This window comes from Chanos chanos, chromosome 13 (genome assembly GCF_902362185.1).
Source record: "Chanos chanos chromosome 13, fChaCha1.1, whole genome shotgun sequence".
NCBI lineage: Eukaryota > Metazoa > Chordata > Actinopteri > Gonorynchiformes > Chanidae > Chanos > Chanos chanos.
In genome coordinates, this window is record NC_044507.1 from 9,435,065 (window position 1) to 9,455,674 (window position 20,610).

The 20,610-nt window shown below is 40.5% G+C and overlaps 2 protein-coding genes across 4 annotated transcripts; one reads left to right on the forward strand and one right to left on the reverse strand.

Annotated features, from left to right (window-relative positions):
* Positions 1–5,268: 5,268 nt before the first annotated feature.
* On the forward strand, positions 5,269–12,546 carry ldha (lactate dehydrogenase A4). 3 transcript variants are annotated; one of them, XM_030789625.1, is made up of 8 exons: positions 5,269–5,357; positions 7,164–7,295; positions 8,244–8,361; positions 8,647–8,820; positions 8,921–9,094; positions 10,469–10,586; positions 11,174–11,297; positions 11,577–11,741. In XM_030789625.1, the coding sequence occupies exons 2-8, from the start codon at positions 7,167–7,169 to the stop codon at positions 11,739–11,741; spliced, it is 1,002 nt and encodes a 333-aa protein (XP_030645485.1). In that variant the 5' UTR covers positions 5,269–5,357; positions 7,164–7,166. The 3 variants fall into 3 exon arrangements, with proteins under 3 accessions (XP_030645485.1, XP_030645486.1, XP_030645487.1); XM_030789626.1 differs by lacking the exon at positions 5,269–5,357 and having other exon boundaries at positions 7,167–7,295; positions 11,577–12,546; XM_030789627.1 differs by lacking the exons at positions 5,269–5,357; positions 8,647–8,820 and having other exon boundaries at positions 7,167–7,295; positions 11,577–12,546.
* A 341-nt stretch (positions 12,547–12,887) lies between these two features.
* On the reverse strand, positions 12,888–19,453 carry tsg101a (tumor susceptibility 101a). The gene is made up of 10 exons (XM_030790632.1): positions 19,174–19,453; positions 18,519–18,606; positions 18,322–18,387; positions 18,034–18,197; positions 17,305–17,431; positions 16,737–16,794; positions 16,420–16,511; positions 14,773–14,975; positions 14,282–14,521; positions 12,888–14,095 (listed from the first exon to the last, which is right to left on the reverse strand). The coding sequence occupies exons 1-10, from the start codon at positions 19,213–19,215 to the stop codon at positions 14,006–14,008; spliced, it is 1,170 nt and encodes a 389-aa protein (XP_030646492.1). The 5' UTR covers positions 19,216–19,453; the 3' UTR covers positions 12,888–14,005.
* Between the last annotated feature and the right edge of the window lie 1,157 nt (positions 19,454–20,610).

The window sequence follows — 20,610 nt, forward strand, 5'->3', positions numbered from 1 at the left end:
ACCCTCTCCAAATGCGTCCTCTCACGAAACTCATTCATTAGCTGTCGACCTGTAACGAAGTTAGTTCGCCTGAGTTTTCCCTCTGCAGCCCAATGATAAATACCGACTAGACGTCTCACAATGAACACGGCATACGTAGGACGGATTATGAATTTGGGGGTTTAGAGGAAATAATGGAGAGAAATGAGCTTGAGGAGCAGTCTTTTAATCTTTTTTCTTGACTGATGTGAATCATCTTCTCTCGGAGTGGTAAAATTACTCTGCATCACATTCATTAAGCGGGAGGGTTTATTTCATTCTCTACCTTCAAATATGGTCCTTATCCCCCTCTTCAATTAAAATCACTGAAATTCAAAACAAACAGTTGAACAATTCTACCTGTTAAATCAGCTTATTTATTTATTTATTTATTTTAATTGTTTGTGTCAAACTTGTGGGTTGAGGCACTGATTTTTCATCAGCAATATGTAGTTATTTTCACCTCTCTTAGAATAAACTCGTAAAACAGCCGTCAGACTTTACTTGTGACATATTTCGACCGGCTTAAAATGACTCCTTTTATAATGACAATAGGCAAACTCAGCTGAAAACTCTGAACCCTCAAACAGACGGTTAGTGAGCCCATGCGGATTGTCATGTTGGGCCAAGGCATAGCGCCTAGACTGTACTGGAGCAATAAGCCAATGCTGATGCCTGAAGATTATCGGGCCTTACTGTAGCCAGACAGTAAACAGTTTCTGTGGTCTTAGAGTTCCTCACAAACAGTGCAATAATTCTAGCTCTCTGTACAAGGGCTAAATCTACACAGCTGCTTCAAATAAGCATGGGCCTTGTTTATGCACTGTTCATAGGCACAACACACACACACACACACACACACACACACTTCATCTGCTATGCCCGCATGTCAAGAACTCCACTCATGAAGCAATCTGAGGTTCAAACCCTGGATATGAAGAAAGACTGAAGGAACTGAAATATGCAAAGCCATAATTGTATCTCACAGCATTTAAAGGGGGTCATTTTTCTTCTGCCCATGCTAAATTTGGAATCAATGTGCTATCTAAACGTATGTTTAGAACACCATTAGATAAAAGCAGATTTTGTATCATTTTGTGTAATATGTGTGATTATACTCCCATAAAGAGAAACATCTTCAGCTTTTCTTTTTTCATTCTGAGATCAATAAAAATCTATAGTGTTGGATTTCAGCCAGCTGACCACACCACAGATGGCAAAGTTATATAAAAAAAAAAAAAGAATGAGGAAGTGAGAAGATGCCTGGAGTGCATCAGATCCATGTCATTAGGAACTAGACAGTTCCCTCTGCTCAGGGAACCAGGCTCTTCTTGATAATCTCACACAACCTTTCAATTAACACCTGATTACAACCTGGGGACCAGCTACTGATTTCACCTCTGATTGGAATAATGGGTTTGATAAAGGAATTAAGACTGAGGCAAGACAGGGTCTCTCTGTGGTGTATTTAGCACTGATAAAACACACATTCCAATCCCCTCGGTGCTGACTTCTACTGTGTCCACCAATCCGTGTCCCAGCAAAGCTTTGAAACTCTTATCGCGACTTAATTGGAGTTGATTGGGCTATAATTACACCATTTAATCTCACTAATAATGCACAGTTGGAAATGTAATCTTGTAAATACAGGCGGATTACATGGAAAGATGCAGGTAGCGAGAACAAAGGCTAAGAGTTACAGATTAAAAGGAAAAAGTAAGAGGAAAAAGTAATTAATAATTTAGGTAATTAAACTAAGCAGTACAGGAAGTGCTGGATGCTGCCAAGGACAGATGACAGACATTGTTTTCTGTGAGAGAATCTTTAGTTTTCCTGTTTAGCTTTGTTGTCATAGAGGAATTTTACTGGGAACAGTAATTTCATTATATTCCTTTACACAGTCATGGTGGGTTGACTATCGCCCTCAGCTGGAAGGAATCCAAACACTCTTTGTAAGAACCCCATGGAAAATGAGAAAGAATGTAATACAACAGAGTGTGGTTTAGAAGTGTGGACAATGACCGGTATTTTATTAATCTTTGCCAAACTATTGTAAGCTGAGCATGCAGATGGCGGGTTGAAAGACAGACAGCACAGACTCACAAAATGAGAGAAAAACAAGCAAACAACAAACAAACAAACAAACAAAAAATGATCCTATGACCTACAGGAACGTGTTATGTTGTCCTAACAAAATATGTGCGCCTGTCTATAAATATAAAATTACGGTGATGATGTCATAATATCACAATGTAACTATATATTCTCACATCTAACATTTACAGTATATATAGTTATTTAGTGTGTTGCTGCATATCAACTCCCATTGAATGTCTGCAGCCAGAGTCTTATAAAATACAAAGAGATTAATACATTCTACAGTGGTGGACCTGAAACATGGATCAGGGCCAACCCTATTACTTATACAGCACAAATGAGCATTTAAATGCATTGGACAAGACATGGACTACCACCATCTCTGTGATTAACAGTGATTGTCAGGTTAATGGGAGCTACACTTTCATTGCTCACTATATTAACTGAACTTAAGACGGAGTTTTCCCTCGCCCCTACTGACAAACAGTACCAGATCTGTTAGTAGGTGGTCAATCACAGCACAAATAAGCTGTCATATTTGTAATTGAAGAAAACAAGATAATAATCTCAAATTATGGTCTTACTTCATACAGAGCAATCACATGAAAAAAAAAAAAAGCTATTTCAGCAAGGCACAGAACATCATGTCCTTCCTGTTGCTGCATTCTAGTTTTTCCTTTGTCAGTGCTTATTTTCACCACTAGATGGCAGGTGTGTTATATACTAACCGTTTAGAGGCCTGCTGGGTGCGTGTTTTATGTTCAGTTCTCAAACACGGGAACTCCAAAGACTTTTGTAGCTGTTTTATGTTGTTAAATTGAACAAACCTGACAGTGTACTTTCTGTTCCTGTGGGGATCTCATAATGTTTTTACGTGTCCTCCAAAAAGTATAGTTCCACTCTTGGTTGATATCTTATTACAAAATTCAATTTATAATTTCCTCTGCCTAAACGAAGAGCTCTGGGAGAGCATGATTATTTTGTAATGTACAGGAAATTGAGCAAGTGTATGAGCTGAACTTCACCCTTATGTTCTAAGTACCTCAATAAAGCTACTTAACCAGTGTCTGAATCTCTAGCCAAAACACGACTTTCTTTGCTGATTTGTGGGACACAGCATGCGTGCATTTATGGCAGCTGGTCCAAAGCCAAACAACAGTCAGTCAAATGTCTGTGTCTTCTTCTGTCACAATGCCTTTCTAACCAATAAAACATAATGATTAGATTATTAGAAATATAGTGTATCTCACATACAGGTCTTCTGGAACCAGATGATCCTATAAACCACTGAATGTTCTGGGTAAAAGGGAGTAGTAAGAATGTGTTAAAAATAATAAGAAATTGTGAATGAGGCTATCGACAACTGTTCATTGTTAGTCAGATCAAAGAAGTGATCGAATTCAATTTAGGGTGAACCTGGTTGCAAATCTGGTGCAGAAAAGAAAAACAGCACCCTTTGTTGTTTACAGTCATGCCTACCTTATCCCATCATCTATGCTTTTATAACTCCTATGGAACACAGTGTTTTGGGCAGAAGTCCTCTTTGAATTTTGATTGGCTAAGGAATATACACACCTCTTTCAAGGGCAGAAATCCAGTGAGGATGAAAACCAGCTGGCGTCCATACCTCAAGCTGGCGTCCCTTCCTCAGCACGAGTGGTTTTCACCGTCCGACTCTTCGCAATACCATACAAAACTCTTGATGGATCCAGTTCACCTGCAAATCACATAGCAAGCATGACGCTGGCAAAAACAAAAACCTGGAGGTCATTAAAGTTCAGTGTGAAGAAACAAGATGAGACAGGGCCAGCCAGATATACCAGAAGCCTGTCATCAGATTTAACGCACGCAGCTGAAAAGAAAGTTATGAGCTCTGAACACTACTGGCATATGTTAGGAATAAGAGATGGTACATAAGGCCTTTGTGGTATGAAATATAGTTGGGACTTCCCATTGTTAATGTATAGCACCTTTCACAATCATACAAGTCGTTCCTAAAAAAGTAAGGAGAGCCAGCTTTGGTAATGCTCTGTCTCATTCTTACCCTTCTTACCAATCAAAGGCTCCTATATGAAACTCATCAGCTGTACATTTTGTAAAGTTCTCAGAAAACTGGAAGTATTACAGGCTCATGGTGCAAGTTCTTCAGAGACCTTTTAACATTCAGATAATGTTTTTAGAGTGAGAATTTTCTCAGCTTTTTTGTTTGTTTGTTTGTGACAAAATTTGGCAATTAAGACAAAAAAAATGATCATTAATACAATTCACACAATTTTCTTTCTTTTTTTCTTTTAATGAGAATCTACAAAATTGTCCCACTTTTATGATACAGCAGCAATTAGATAAACCACAGATGGATGTAAAAGCATGCTGAGACATAATTTTTTAGACAGAGCAGCAGCTAGATACCACAGATGGACACAAAAGGATTGATCTTGCTCTAACTGTCATGACAGAACTCTCATCAAATTCTCTTCTATCGCTGATCAATCTCAGAAGGGCCTCAAATTATTCACATACATGATGGTTCGTAGCACGTGTCACCGTTACATTGTCAGTGTTGTCTTTGGGTGGAGCGGTCTGTTTTCGCGTTATCATGGAGACTGGTGTATTTCATGCTCAAGTATCAAAATTACATCAGCAAAAATTATATTATAGGTTACAATATATCTACAGTAAAGACACGTCATCGTTTCAATTCTAGCGGGCTGCACCTATAGGAAAGAGCCTCTGTATAATTTAAAGGTACTAGGTAGATATAATAATACATGTTAAGTAGCACAATATATTTCATACCTCAGTACTCTTGTCTTAATGGCTAGTAGACTCTGTTTTGATATTCAAAACACCTTTACTACAATAAATTTTACCACGTTTAAAAAACACTAAAAAACACTAAAAAAACTCTTGCACTCTTACAGTCATCACAGTAGAGGCAATGGAAATTACCCAGTTACAAGTAGCACGCAGCTGAACGTGACTAAACCCCCACATCCGCCGTGACGTTTTCCCTAGGACGTGACTTTTGCCATGGGGATGCAAAGCCCCGCCCAGATTATTCATATGCTAATCACACATCCCGTGCAGGCCCGTTCCGCACTTTAAATACGGATAGCCCCGCCTGCCCACCACTGCAGCTTGAAGTCTCTGTCACGTCTATCCAGCGGCCAGCAGAGGAGTCTAACCGAAGACATTCCAACAAAGTATCCGCTGTGTTTTAACATAAAACATAGAGAAGACAGGTAAGACTCAGCTGGTAGCTTCTCAACGCATCTTCACACCGAACCTGACAGGAGAAATAGTTAGTAAATAGACAGACATAGATTTGTACGAATTTATCATTCGTATTCAGTTTAACCATGGTAGGTGATAAAGATTACAACCCGGCATATCAAGCATACATGGTCAGTGACCTCGCATAAAACACTTGTTTTTAAAGTAATTGTAGAGGTGGTAACGCCCTTCATGTAACGTTCAGGACCAGGCGATGCTGTCAACGCTCTGGCGGTGATGCTCCTAGTCATTCATTAAACGTGGTCTCTCTTTTATTTTATGTGAAATAGTCTCTCGCTGTTAACTGTTTTCCATATCCAGATGAATCCATATGGGTTTCCTGTAGTCTAGTGTTGCATAAGACAAATGGAGATGGTCAGTATTTGGCAGTGTTGAAATACATGCTGGTTGTATGTTTTCCATTTCCTCTTTTAAGTATGCTGCTCCTTTCTTATCAACCTTAATGTACGGGAGCAGAGTTATATAATGATGCGTCAGGATGCTCTGTTCAGAACGCAGACCCCAAGGAAATCGTCCTGCCTTAAAGGTGTATCTTGTTCCTGAAAATTTCTGAGTTGCTTCAGAAATGTTTTAAACATTTTACGTTCTTATCCATTCATTTTTTAAATATTTGATGATAGCGTAATTGATGCAACCACCTGCCAGATTCTCAGGCTCATGAGTGTACGTGACCAGAAATACTGGCCGCATGGACAACCCCCTGTTTTACATGAGGCGCTACCACTTTACAGGACGAATCCTCAGGTTGCAATGAACTGTGGTATCTGTAGTGTAGTGCGGACAGGTAAAGACTCTTGTATAGACTGATACGTTGTTCATAGGCATTTTAAGATGGTTCTTTAAATGCACTCGTTTTTATATACTTTGGGATGTACAACTATTCCCGAAACGTTTAAAATATCCACCCATTCATCAGTCGCGTGGCAAAACCAGGACTTGACTGCTCTTGAAGACTTTCACGCTATGTCGGGGCGTGTAGACTGCAGTCTCCCATGCCACCGTTACGTAAACGCGGCATGGCGCTTTTGTACCTGTCAGTTGGATGGTTTTTATCATTATCATTATAACCAGAGATGGTTAAGATTTTGATGGGCAAGATAAGCCATGGATTATTCACCCATGTAATTGCCGTTAGTGCAGACATTCAGTATGCCAACCATTTATGCCAGTATTTATACGGAAATGGTCTTAACGTACTCCTGAGTTGGTCTCATGAACTTCGCGTGCAGTTAAATAAGTAGCTGGAGATGTAGTGTTGTTGACATTCTTGACCTTTCCAATGGATAAAGGAGAATAGTGGGAGCCTTTAGTAGACGTCCTCTTACAGAATTATAGTCTATTAATCCTGAGTCTCATCTACGTGCCTCTGTCCACACAACGCTGGAAGATGCAGCCATGATGGAAATAGCATCCACTGCACTTAACCTTTTCCAGTGTCTGCACCCAGTGAAGAAATAAAAATAGAGTCATCCCATAATAGCAGAGTGAAACAAGAGAGTGGGCACTGGACATGTTGCTATGGAAACTCAACATCTCTGTTAAACCACAGATGGGTGCATTAAGTGTTAACCTCCAGAAAATATAACTGCACAACAAAACTTTCCACTTTTCCTCTAACTCTTTCTTATCCATTAAAAATAAGAGACCTTCATTACAGAGAGAGACTAATCCTGTAATTGAAGAACTAACAATAAATTGGGTGACTAACTTGTGAGAAGTACCTGTCACATTTGAGATCTTTTCCCCCTCTACAGAAGATGGCATCCACAAAGGAGAAACTGATTACTGAGGTTATGAAGGGGGAGCCTGTTCACTGCAGGAACAAAGTGACAGTGGTTGGTGTTGGAATGGTGGGCATGGCTTCTGCTATCAGCATCCTGCTCAAGGTAAGATGATTGTAAGAAAAGGTCTAGATATTTATGGTTTTGTCATTTTACAGCAGACATTATGGGATACCATTCAATAAAAAAATGGTCACCAAAAGGGTTTGTACATTGTGGGATATTAACTGGTATTGAGGAATGTGGAATCTGTAGGGGAGTGAGAGAAATGCATTCATGAAGTTCATGCTGGAGATGTTTATGTGGACCACGTTTGATATAGGAGCTTTTATTTGGGTAGTGGTAATGTATTGGCATCTCTTTGGTCCATGTTCAAGAACTGATGAAGTCAGACAAGCATGCTGGGTACACAGATATGTCGAAAACATTTCAGTCTCCTGAATGGACAGTGAAACCGTGGCATAGATAAAAGAATGAAGTGAAAGATCTGAAAGTAAAGGAGCGTTTCAGTACTCCTTCATTCAGGTCCCACTAACATCTCCACTGAAAAGAATGAAAACTGGGTCATTACACACCATGAACCTAAATTCTCTCAAAATGTGACTGGATTTTCCATACTCAGGTCGGGGATTTCTAGGCGGTTTTAAATTCTTGTCATGCTGTGATAACAAAAGACACCCTCAAAACAGGTCTTGACTGTGTTCTTTAAGCCGTGAATGCAGTCTTCTAGATTGGAGAATTGCCAAGTCTGCAATGTCTAAACAGTTTCACAAGTTCCTGTACATGTTTCCCCTTTCGAACTTGCTCCCCTCTTTCTGAACTATGTTATTTCAAGAAATGAACTGAAATCCAGTTAAAAAGTTCTGTAATATTCATGGAAAATGTTCAACTGTGAAATGTTCAACTTGCTGTTGAACACCCTGGATGAATTGAAAAGGAAATCAATATATGCCAAGTGCCGCAAATATGCAGTCATTATTTGTAATAAAACAGTTACATTTAACTGGAAACTTGATCCTCTCATGAATCCCATCTCTTCATTTTACCAAACAGGATTTGGCTGATGAGTTGGCCCTGGTTGATGTGATGGAGGACAAGCTGAAGGGTGAGGCTATGGACCTGCAGCACGGCAGTCTCTTCCTGCATACGCACAAGATCGTGGCTGACAAGGGTGAGCGCTGGAGTTCACGATAAAAGCAAATTAAACAAAAACGATGAGAGTTCCGTCGAATTCTCTTCCTCATAACCGAAGCTGCTTGATCTAAATAACCATATGAATGTGCATAGCCTTTTTCTTCAAAAGCGTGTAACAAATAGACATCGTTTGAGTATTTTTTTTTTTTTTTTTTTTGTACAACTGAAAAGCTCATTGTTAAAGATTTGGTCAGTCAGTAATAGCAAAAAACAGATGGAAGTAGAGCACTAGAAACTAATTGTGTGTCACATCACCTCTCAGACTACAGCGTCACAGCCAATTCAAGGGTTGTGGTGGTGACTGCTGGAGCCCGTCAGCAGGAAGGTGAGAGCCGCCTTAACCTGGTGCAGAGAAATGTCAACATCTTCAAATTCATCATCCCCAACATTGTCAAGTACAGCCCTGACTGCATCATGCTGGTTGTCTCCAATCCAGGTTAGTCCTGCTTAATGTATACTGAGCGTAAAAACAGCAAAGCTGTTACCAAACATATGTCTGAATGAAATAACCCTCATTTTCTGTTTGCTGTTTGCAGTCGATATCCTGACCTACGTGGCATGGAAGCTGAGCGGCCTGCCCAGGCACCGTGTCATTGGCAGCGGCACCAATCTGGACTCAGCCCGTTTCCGTCACTTTATGGCGGAAAGGCTTAAGATCCATTCCTCCAGCTGCCATGCCTGGGTGGTTGGAGAGCATGGTGACTCTAGTGGTAAGTCTGCTCAGTACATCTGTCTCTCTATATGCACTTAACAGTTAACAAAGAAAGATTTCAAAGAAAGATTTCAGTGTGTCTGGACTGCTGCTTTACTGCTCTTATTAGATTTATTTGGGCAGTTTGCATGACAGAAATACAGTGCAACTGAGGTAGAACTGAGTATAATACAAAAAATTATATATATATATATATATATATATATATATATATATATATATATATACATGTTAGGGGTGTAGCCGAATCCAAATATGGTATTTGGCAAAGCAGAAATAGTGGTTTTTAGGAATTTTTATTTTGTACAGATATTTAAAAAATTATTTGTTTTCAGGAAGAAAAACATGTAAAATAGCTAGAGTATTAGGGCCACATTGAGGGGAAAAAAATATGAGATTTGGAGAATAAGGTCGTGATATTACAAGAATAAAGTCGTAAGTTCAGAGGAGGATCAGCAGAGCAGCCTGGCGCAATGTGGTGCTGATGTGCCAAAAGATTAAGTATTTCATTATTTGTGAAACCTATACAACTTCACAAGATGCTCCACGTTCTTCATTTTAGCGCAGGTGGTAGACTGCTCTGATACTTCCCCTCTAAAATAACACGTATCCTAAAATTACGACTCAGTTCTGGTAATATGACTTTTTCCTCGTAAAATTACAACTTCATTCATGTAATATTATGACCTTTTTCTTGTAAAATTATGACATTATTCTGGTGGCAGTTTCCTCCAAGTCCGTGTGGTTCTTTCTTTGGAATAGACACAGTTTCTTGCACAATCCTTTCGAAGTCCTGATACTTACGATAGTGTGGTGCTGATGTGCCAAAACATTAAGTATTTTGTTATTTATTGAAACACACGGTTGCGTCCTCCAGTTAGAGTGGGTGGTGGCAGGGTTCACAATGTTCACAAAGGCATTTATTAGTTTAAGGTTTGGTTTATTGGCTTGAGTGTGGATAAAGAACTGAATATTGGTTTTAAAATGATTTTCTTTTCGATGGTGTTTATGGTTAAATGTAATTTATTGCTGGGTTTATGAAAACCATAAACCAATATTACATTTAAGTGTTCATAATTATCATAATAGTTTAGTGAAAAACACTTATTAGCACTTTAATATCCTAACATTAGACGTGTAATAAAAACAAAACCAGGATTGTTATGCCAATTTCCTCTTTTGTTCGAACACAAATACAAATACAAATAATTTTGCTGCCTCAACAATACAAGTACTGGGCTCTCTGCACATCCCTAAAAAAAAATATATATATATATATATATATATATATATATATATATATATATATATATATATATATATATACGTGTATTCACTCTTTTCTTTGTTCTGCTGTGTCTTTCACTGACAGTGCCTGTATGGAGCGGTGTGAACGTAGCTGGAGTCTCCCTCAAGTCTCTTCACCCTGAAATGGGCACAGACAAGGATAAGGAAGACTGGAAGAGCGTTCACAAGATGGTGGTTGACAGGTGATTGTTGTATCACTGCTTAAACTGCATGCAGAAAAGACAGAAGCACTCACTTCAGGGAGCCTGTATACATGAACAGTATGGGTGCATTGCAAGGCTTAATGTTATCTGTAGGTGAAAGGGATGGGTTGGAAAAATCCACCTGTGAACTATAAACTCAATAACATGCCTCCACTAGCACACAGTGTTGCTTTGTATGGTACTTAGCAAGGATACTTGGCAACAGAGTAAGCTGTTGTGCAGTGCTATGAGCTTAATGTGATGGTTGGGGTTGCACAACTGTTTCCAGACCTTTGGACATGCCGACTTAATCTGATTCACACTGTACCAACCAACAGAGCACTTCGTGTACCGTACCTAAGTTGTAACAGTATTATAATGTACAACCAATGCAAGAGTTTTTACACTTGAGTAACCATTACATTAATAAATAAATATCGTTTCTCTGTGTGAAAGGGGGGGTGGGCAGTCATACGTATAATGACATAAACAAAGCTTACTTAAATTAACCCAATAACTTTGTTGTGTTTATTTTTTATTGCTTTTGTTTGACTTTAGCTTTACTTCTTTGAATCATGCTTTCACAGTGCTTATGAAGTCATTAAACTGAAGGGCTACACCTCCTGGGCCATTGGTATGTCTGTGGCTGACTTGGTGGCGAGCATCCTTAAGAATATGCACAAGGTGCACCCAGTGTCCACCTTGGTCCAGGTCAGTGAAGAGCATGGTTTATTTCACTGTCAGCTAGTGCCAAAAAAAAGTGTAATTCGACAGGATATGATTTAAACGCGATCATATTTCGTGATTTCTGAAAAAAAACAATAAAGCTCAAATAACATTCACTGGTCTTGCAAGTTAAAACACGTAGAATTCGGCCAAAAGTATTAAATAAATGGTTTGAACCTGACTTTAACAGCATTGTACAAGTTGAATTCCCTCTGTGTGAGATGAAAGTTGGTGGCAGTGACACACTGTTGTTTGCGTCCTCAGGGTATGCATGGTATTAAGGACGAGGTTTTCCTGAGCTTGCCCTGTGTCCTTGGCAACAGCGGCCTGACGCATGTGATACACATGACCCTTCAGCCAGATGAGGAGAAACAACTGGTCAAGAGTGCCGAGACACTGTGGGGTGTTCAGAAGGAGCTGGCACTGTGAAACGGAATCCCCTCCAAAATGTAACCAATTAGCTGTACTCAACAATACCTTAAAACTTCTAATTGGTGTCTTCAAGCAGACCTCCGAACCGTAGACCTTAAAACCCCCTCGCTATTAGCAACAATAGCTAATGCTTAAAGGTTGTTGTTATTTTTGTCGTCTTCAGAAAGATTATAATGCAATGGTAAACAGATTGTCTGTGTGCGTATGTTGTTGTTGTTGTTGCTGCTTCTCGTCTTCCTCAATGCTGCAAAGAGTGTTTAAAAACGAAAAAACACATCTAGCATGAGCGTGACAGTTTCCAGTTTGGGTCTCTGTTTGGTGGAAGTTTGTTCCAAGCTCAGCAGCCATTCCGAACCATTTCGTTCCCATGGCAGGAACAGTCTACCTGTGTTACAGCTTCTCATCTCATCAGTGTAAAACCTACTTCCTGTGGAAACAGAACTTCTTTACTTGATATCAGAAACCACTACTAAATACCAAATATGGACATAAATAGATTGTTCATTTGCCAAGGAAGGATTTTGGCCCGCTCATAAAGAAAGGAGATATGTAACAAATTACTTAACAAAGAACCAAACGGAACTTTGTTTTAGCTCATAAATGTAATTCGGCACTGAGAAATTTCGTTTAGAACATAAATGGTTCGTTTCTTGTGCACCTTATCTGTCTGCTGGAAAGTTGTTTTTTTGTACTTCTACCTTTTGTGAAACTAGTTTCTGCAAAACAAAGAAACTCCGTTCCATAGGAACACAATGTTTACATGGAACAGAACCTCGCTCCAATACCAAATAAACTCCGTGGACAATAACTAGAGGTACTCTTTTCTTCTGTGTGTTGTTTGTGGGATTAAAAACATGGAAAGATAGAAACCGATGGCTCAAAGGTAATTCACAAAGGATCTTTGTTCCTTTGAAAAAGTGGCCACCAACTTGCTGGCTCAGATTTAGATGTCTCATTGGCAGGTTAAAGGGAGGCCACAAGGTTGAGAAGACTGACTGAATTACATCATCGTCTAATGCGTGCATGACACGTGCGACAAGTAATATCTGATTCCGCCCAGAGTAGGAGGAATATGTATTTTGCTGATTATAATAAATGATCAGTCATCAGACAGAGACACACTTATCAATAGGACACAAAGAATTTGTCTTGCTTCTGTTATTTATTAACCATTGTAAGATTGCTATGGATTTTAAACAAAACAATACAATGAGAACATTGAGACAGTAACTCTGCTCAGAAAAGGGGGCCCAAATGTAAAATCTAATTTACAACTCAAAGTGCAATAAAATCACTAAAGGAAATGTATGATCCTAAGAAATAATATTCTGCCAAGCATTTTTCCTATTGCATCTTTTATGCATTGTTAATTTATTACTGAAATGTTTTAATATAAAAATTGCCCAAAAGTTCACCACTCAAGACACAGACATGCCCACTTCAACAGACATGCCCACCAAACACAAACACACACACACACACACACATCCTCAAATATGAACAGTCGTTTCTCCCTTTCAAAATTTGCGGATCGAACCTGGAATTTAATGCAAACAAAATTATTTTAGAATTGTCAAATGAGCTGCAAAATACCAAAAGAAATGAATAAGTTACCTGTAATGACAACTAGAACCAGGATACAGTAAATAAAACAACTATAATCCTTCAAATAAACTGCCCAGAAAAGCAAAAAGTGTTGTTGAAAAACCAAACCAGCCGCAGAAGAGTATCTTGACTATAGCTACTGTCTGTACTATGATAGTTTGTTTCCGTCCACAAATAACCCTTCTTTATGGAGTGTGCTAAAAATTTGCTGCTGTAACGTCTGGTTGATAACATTCAATCTATGAGCTCAGTAAGTCATAAGTCCATATCAGCAAGATGATAGAATAACTGTGAAATTACACAATGCAGATGAAATGTTTATTTGATGCTCCACTGTAGCATGAAGGGGGTGAACTAGCTGTGCTCTTCAGTCGTTTTTCCTGAATTAATATTCATTTGACTCTGATATTAACTTAAATAACCTGACGTCTTGGCTAAGCAGAATCCACTACATCTGTAGATGTGTAAATATTTTTACTTTAAGTTAGAAAAGGGGGAAAAAAGAACATATCAAACGCAAAAGACTATAACTGAGACAGTATAAAGGAGGAGCAGTTCAACCGGATAACCCTCTCGAGATGACCACGTATCTCTATGAGACAGAGAGAAGAAGAGTTGGGAGAGAGAACGAGAGAGAGACATCTGTGAAACTAGTTTCAGTAGAGGTCACTCAGGCCGGCGGTCTTTCGGGCTTTCTGCATGAGCGCGCGCAGCTGGAACTGCTTGCGGGACAGGAGACGCACGTGCTGTTGGAACACAGAGATGGACGAAATGGCAATTCAGTCATCAGGTCACATCAGCAAATGGGTCTACCAATTTACAGAAGCCTAGACAGCATTTCGATACGGCTTTTTCGACAGAGGTATGTGACATGCGGAGACTATGGGGGGGGGGGGGGGGAAATAAAATAAATAACAACGTGGCGGACTGACTTTGAGGAAGACCTCCAGGTCGATGACTCCTCGCCGCAGCGCCTCGCCAAGGTAGAAGATGGTATCCTCGATGGCGTTCTCCTCCGCGTACAGGTTGAGGATCTGCTTGTAGAGGGGAGCTGTGGGCACGATGACGTCATCGATGTCGTTGTTTTCCGACTGGTTCTCCATCTTCTCCAGGGCCTCGCTAAGTTCCTCATCCTTCTTCTTCAGGAGTTCAATGTTCCTGTCCACCTCAGCCTGATCAACACACACACGCACACGCACACACACACGCACATAGAGAGACAGTGGAACATCAGATACAAACCTTTAATGCGTTCCATGTAATCAAACAACGTAACGCTTCTCAGTGGCGTTGCAAAAATGCAACACTGAATCCTCACTACAGTGCAGTTCTTTATCGATCAGTTTGAGCACCATATCAAACAACACTGTGCAAAATCCCAGCAGCACTGCTATCTTGACATACACGTGGGCCAAACTCTTACCACTTCTTGGTCCAGCCTGGACACCATCTCCTCCAGTTTCTGATGGCCTTTCTTCAGGTCCTCCTCTGTCCTCTTTAGAGCATCCAGCTCGGCTTGCGCTCTGTCCATCTCCTCCTTCATCCTCCAGCGTAGCTTGTCGCTGACCGCCGAGATGAGGGATGCGCGGATGGTGTCCTCGCCGATCGTGCCATCGCGGCTTGGGCCTGAAGCGGTCAGAGGAAAAGACAAAGCGGATGAGACGTTAGACGTTGGGACTAAGTTTCAAACTGTTACGCAGAACACGTCCCCGATGACTTGTCGAGATCAAGCGAACACTTGGTATAGGGAATGCAAAGTACATTAAAATGCGGCGTTGTTACAAAGAGTGAGTCCTAGTTTAATTAAGCAGTTAACATCCAATCCTGTTTAAGGTCATGTGTGGTAACACTGGGCCAGCTCTGTCACAAAAACAGCCTGACAGAGAGATCCCAGTAAGCAAGACACATCACTTCTGATGTCCAATGACGCCCTATAGTGAAGCATTAATCAGCTGATGGAAGAGGTCTTTTTTCAGGGTGACAATATACCATCCAGAGAGGACAAGTGGTTTACTGTGTGAAGTATGTATGTCATGCCAAACACTTTATGAAGTCACTGTATGGGGCTGTTTCCCTTGTTTTAGCAGTTACCTGTGTGTCTGAGATCAAATAAATAGCTAAACAGTTCGATGAGTAATGCTTCTTGCATAATGCTCTACACCTGAGGAGACTGTAGGAAAGGCACTGGTTAAAGGGCAACTATTAGAGATTCTAAAGCAGGAAGGCTACACAGAGCATAGTCCTGGAGAGCAGCATCCACGCAGGGGGATGGTGTACTTTGAGACTGCCAGGCCTTGGTCAGCACTATGAATGTCATAGTTTATAACGGCCCAACTCCAAGTCCTTGGTGAACCTTATCCTTTTCCCTTCCCACTCCTAATGATCTAAATATAGACGCTCAAAGGCGGGGAGGCAACACCAAGACCCTTTCATACTGGATCAACCACACCCTTTGACCTTTTCTGTCCCCGAATCTGGTTACAGACTTGACCTTTCTGCAAACCCCACCGAGGTCCCCACAACTAGGTATAGGCTGAGGCATAAGGTCGGAAGTCAGGGTCATGGAAAGTTTGAGACAGGTTATACAGTCATGTCTACTGTTAAAAGGTTGCTCTGGGGGGACCTTTTGTAATGTAATGTCAGACACATACGTGCCAACACGACACCCATAACTGTTCTCTAGACAGCACTATAAGGTCAGCATTTTTACTATCAGATGTGCACGATGAAATACTTATTGGTAACGGAACCCTGCACACACAACAGTCTCTAGAGCACGACAAGTGATTTCTACATGAACTCTTTTTCACAAATGATATGCAAACTTTTCGACCAGAAAAGCAGATGGAACTGCAAGCATTTTAAAGGAAGATGTATGTTTTAAAAAAGTCAACTTTATTTCACACCTCTGTGTTTGAATAATAATGTTTCTAAAAATTAAAAGGGTAACAATTTAACATTTTCTATTGATTTAAAAGCCTTTGTATATGCAGATGTGAACATGAAATTTACTGTAGACCAAATGACATTTGATGACAATCCCGAGCAACCATTAAGCCCAGTAGCTTACCCACAGTGGTCACGGGAGTCTGGGAAGAGTAGTGTGCAGGACCAACTGTGGCCGGGTATGTGTTCCCACCGGCATAAGGGTAGCCTGGGTATCTAAAGAAAACAAATGATCACATCAGCAAGACACTACACTTAGTCTGAAAGTCATTATGAATGTTAACCAGTGTAAATTATGCTTAATGTGAATTCCTTTTTACTTGCATAATACAGATTTCAGTAGGGACCTTATGCAGAAGGGTAACAAATGTACGGCATGTCTGTGTGAAATCACTGGGTTGCACTGCCTTCAAATGAGCAGAGGCTAGAATGCAATCTTACCCCGGACTAGGAGTTGGCCCATACGGAGACACTGCAGGCATACCAGGCATGTAGGACTCTAAATGTGATACAATTACAGGACCAATGTATGAGTGTTCAAGAAACACGGTCACCGGGAGACATCTAGAGTCGAACGCACTGCATTGCTCTGAATGGGTTTTATGTCTATTGCTTACGTAAAAAGGACAATGGGCGCTTGTTCTGAGACTGAAGCATAGGATTTCATTACATGTCTGTTGCTTTACTTATGTGAATTTTCAGATATATTCATTTTAATCCATTCATACACAAACTACGAATGGTCATTTTCACATGTACGTTGTAATTCATTCATAAACTGTAATGAACAGTGATGAGATTTTTCACCGCTCATGCCATCATGCAATCTAAATATGACCAAGAATGAAGCACAATCTAATAGTTCAAATACTTCAGAGGGAAAAAGGTTAAAAGAACTTCTTTAATGCTTTATATGTAAAGGCTGAAAGCTCAAATAAGTTAATTCATCAGTTGAGCTATGGAGAATGACATATTGAAGACGTGGGAGGGAGACTAAGTCTGTCCTTACGGTTGGGGGGTCCAGTTGCCTGGAAAGCCTGGTAGGGGGGTTGAGTGGTGGGTCGAGAGAACACGGGGGGCTCCTCGCCAAAAACCACAATCATGACCTGGATCAGCCCATACAGGTCAGACTGAGGCTGAAGGACACAGAGCATAGACAAACCAAACAGAGAAAGAAATTTAGAGCCAACAAATCCTGAGATATCTTCAGAACATCTAACAAGACTGACTCATTAAGCACATGAAAATGTTACATTTTTCACATCAAGCCGTTTATCCAAATTAGGGCCCGGGGGGGGGGGGGGGGGGACATTCATACAAACACATTCACACCTAAGGACAATATAGTATCTCTGATTCGCCTGGCTTGCATGTCTTTGGACAGTGGGAGGAAACTGGAGCTCCCGGAGGAAACCCACACAGGAACGGGGAGAACATGCAGAAGGGACCCACACAGAGAGGACCCTGGCCGTCTGGCCAGGAATGGAACCCAGGAACTTCTTGCTGATATCATACATATACAGTACATATACTGATATCATGACAACCCTCAGACAGATGAAGCTGAAATGTTTCTGTGAAGGTGACAGTCAAGTTATCAGTACAACAGGACAGAAAAGATTTCCATTGGTGTTATTGGTCATTTCTGATCTAAAACATTAACCATAATTCCTACTGTTTCACATAGCGTATTTCCCTTGTCTACGTCAATCAGAGAACTGAAGGAATGTTGTCTCACATGTTTCCACTCATGTAGGTAGGGCAGGTAAATCTTGCCATTGGCATCGATGTGTTTTCCAGTCTTGATCATCATAGCACTCGTGGGCTTCACAAAACAAATCGGAGGATTGTAGGGGTATGTGTCCAAGAGCCAAAGACACACGGGAATATTATAAACATTCCCTGTGGAAATGAAGGGGGAGAGAGCAAAGAGAAACCAATATAAATATGTTTCATGATACAGACGAGAGTAGACATTAATCGATACATTAATCTATAATCTATGAGCAATAGTGAAATATCTCACCTCTGTAGCTGACTGGTACTGTGCCCGTCAAACTCATTAACTCTCTCGAAGAGCCATCATTAAATACTGTAAACATATTATTCAGGGAAATTTTCTTTTGAAATGATGCAAGCCAAATACACATTCCATATGTGGACAATTCAGATTTAAGACACTAACAGAACTACTAAAAAGGAAATAGAGGGTTGAGCACTTACCATATGCGTCCATCATTGGTTTCAGGTCCTTATACTGGGAGACAACATTAGTTATCTCCCGAACAGTCAGGTCCCTGTATTTGTATTGCTAAAAAGGGACACATATTACTTACATTAGAGTGTATATCCAACTAGCAAATATGAGACATTCAGCATGCTAACTGGAAAACGGGCCTTTATCAAACCACTCCTAGATTCACAAAGAGTGTGTCACCTCTATTAATTAAACGAACTAATGAACATTAAGCAAATTTTCTGAATATCTTATACTGAAGAGTAAACTTTGGACACATGACAACTGCTTGTCCACTGCTTTACAGCGACCAAAACACTGTCTCTACTTAATATTAGGAATCGCGAGCAATACAACTTGTTTGATAATTATACTTCGGTCTGTCAACGGATCCAGCGTAACAGACATAAGTACTACTCTTATTCATAAGATAGTTGCCATGAAAGCAGACAGAACTGTTGCTTAAAGCCACTATTTAAATGATCCTGTACTGGTTGACGATTTTCATGATCACACTAAGATTTGCTTGGTAGCACACAAAATGGAGAGCGAACAGCTAGCTACTTTCATTAGCTCTGACACAGTAAGCTCGCCTGCTCTCTCCAGGCTGCAAGATAAGAGGTGACAAGTTTTCTGTCTTACCTTTAGCATCTTTTTAAGTGAGGCTTCGTTGACTACCGCCATGATGAGTAGCGTTTATGCTCTATGAACCGTGTGGCAAAAAGGCGTCAACTTGTGTGGTAGCTAACTGGCTAGTTTTCTGGACCCTTGACTGGTCCCCGGCTACTCCAAGCCAGGGCCAGTAATGACCTCCTGGCTAATTCAACAAAATGTACGTAAAGTACGTTTTATAATATGATACAGCGTTGTCTAAAACGACACAATTAAAGCCCTACTTTGTCGATGACTTGATCGCAGGTTACTTGTTAGCTAAGGGTAAATACAACGTCATTACACGGAACAACCAAAACATACATGCGTATTGTCTTCGCTGATTCCAATTCGGCCGAAAGCGTAATTTCAAATTTATGTGATTTATTCTGCCCTCTGCTGGGTTGGAGTAAAACTGAGCTGAACTACAAGAGCATCGGACAGGTTGACTGTACGGAGGTCACCAACAGGTGCGTCCCTTCCAGCAGAGTTGTAGTCAAGACCACCTTTGTCGAGTCCAGGCCAAGTCCAAGCCCAGGACTAGCCAAGACGGAGTCCAAAGAGGTTCGAGTTTAAGTCAAGACCGAGTCCAAATGAGAAACAGAGGCTAGTTGCCAACAGACGGGCCTAGGCCCACCTAAAAGATGCACAGACCCCACCAGTTAGGATTAAGTTATTTTATTTAATACTAAAAAATAATACGTTATTGTTTGCTAAATTGATTGATAATATAACTAAAATATCATCACAAACGCTCCCGAAATAAAGAAAATGTGTTCTAATTTTTTATTTGTATAATGCTTGATGGGTTTGACTGACGTCTGTATTAGCTAATTAACAAGTTTGGTCTTGACTTCATGGTTCCAGCGATGCAAACCTTCAACAGGAGATAGCAGCTGGTTCTCCATCCGACATATTCGCACATTTTAAGCGCATTCATGAGAGTTCGGCTAAGGAAATGCCTGTACGCGTCTCCATCAGCTGTGTTAATGCGGATTAAAAATGTACAAAATGTCTCTCGACATCGCGGGCGGAGTTGTGAACAGCTGTGGGTGTAAAACTTGTCTAGGGCAACTTTAACGGAAATACGTGATAAAGTCGCAACAAACCCCCTCTCGATGCGACTAAACTTGTTTCCATCAACTAGTATCATTTTACCCTGTGGTAATCATCTTTCCAGCGAATAAACTTCTCATGCGACTTAAGAGATCTGGTGCATTAAATTTGAATTTTAAGCGTTAATTTGCGTTAAATAGTTGGAAGGAAACCCAGCTAGTGTTGTAACAGTATTGAGCGTTTGTAGTGACAGGGCATCCGAGCACCCGAGCACTACAGCCCTGCCTTCCACATTGGCCTGGTTCAGAAATCGGGTTGGCAAACGTGACCCACGTTTGTGGTTTGTGTTCATCGTTTTTATCACAGCGTTTA

Coding starts and splice junctions, on each gene's coding strand:
- ldha (XM_030789625.1), top strand. CDS start 7,167: ATGGCATCCACAAAGGAGAAACTGATTACTGAGGTTATGAAGGGGGAG. Junction 8,362..8,646: donor CAAGATCGTGGCTGACAAGG/GTGAGCGCTGGA, acceptor ATCACCTCTCAG/ACTACAGCGTCACAGCCAAT. Junction 8,821..8,920: donor GCTGGTTGTCTCCAATCCAG/GTTAGTCCTGCT, acceptor TGCTGTTTGCAG/TCGATATCCTGACCTACGTG.
- tsg101a (XM_030790632.1), bottom strand. CDS start 19,215: ATGGCGGTAGTCAACGAAGCCTCACTTAAAAAGATGCTAAAG. Junction 14,522..14,772: donor CCAGGCTGGACCAAGAAGTG/GTAAGAGTTTGG, acceptor TGTGTTGATCAG/GCTGAGGTGGACAGGAACAT. Junction 14,096..14,281: donor ACCTGGAGGTCTTCCTCAAA/GTCAGTCCGCCA, acceptor GTGTTCCAACAG/CACGTGCGTCTCCTGTCCCG.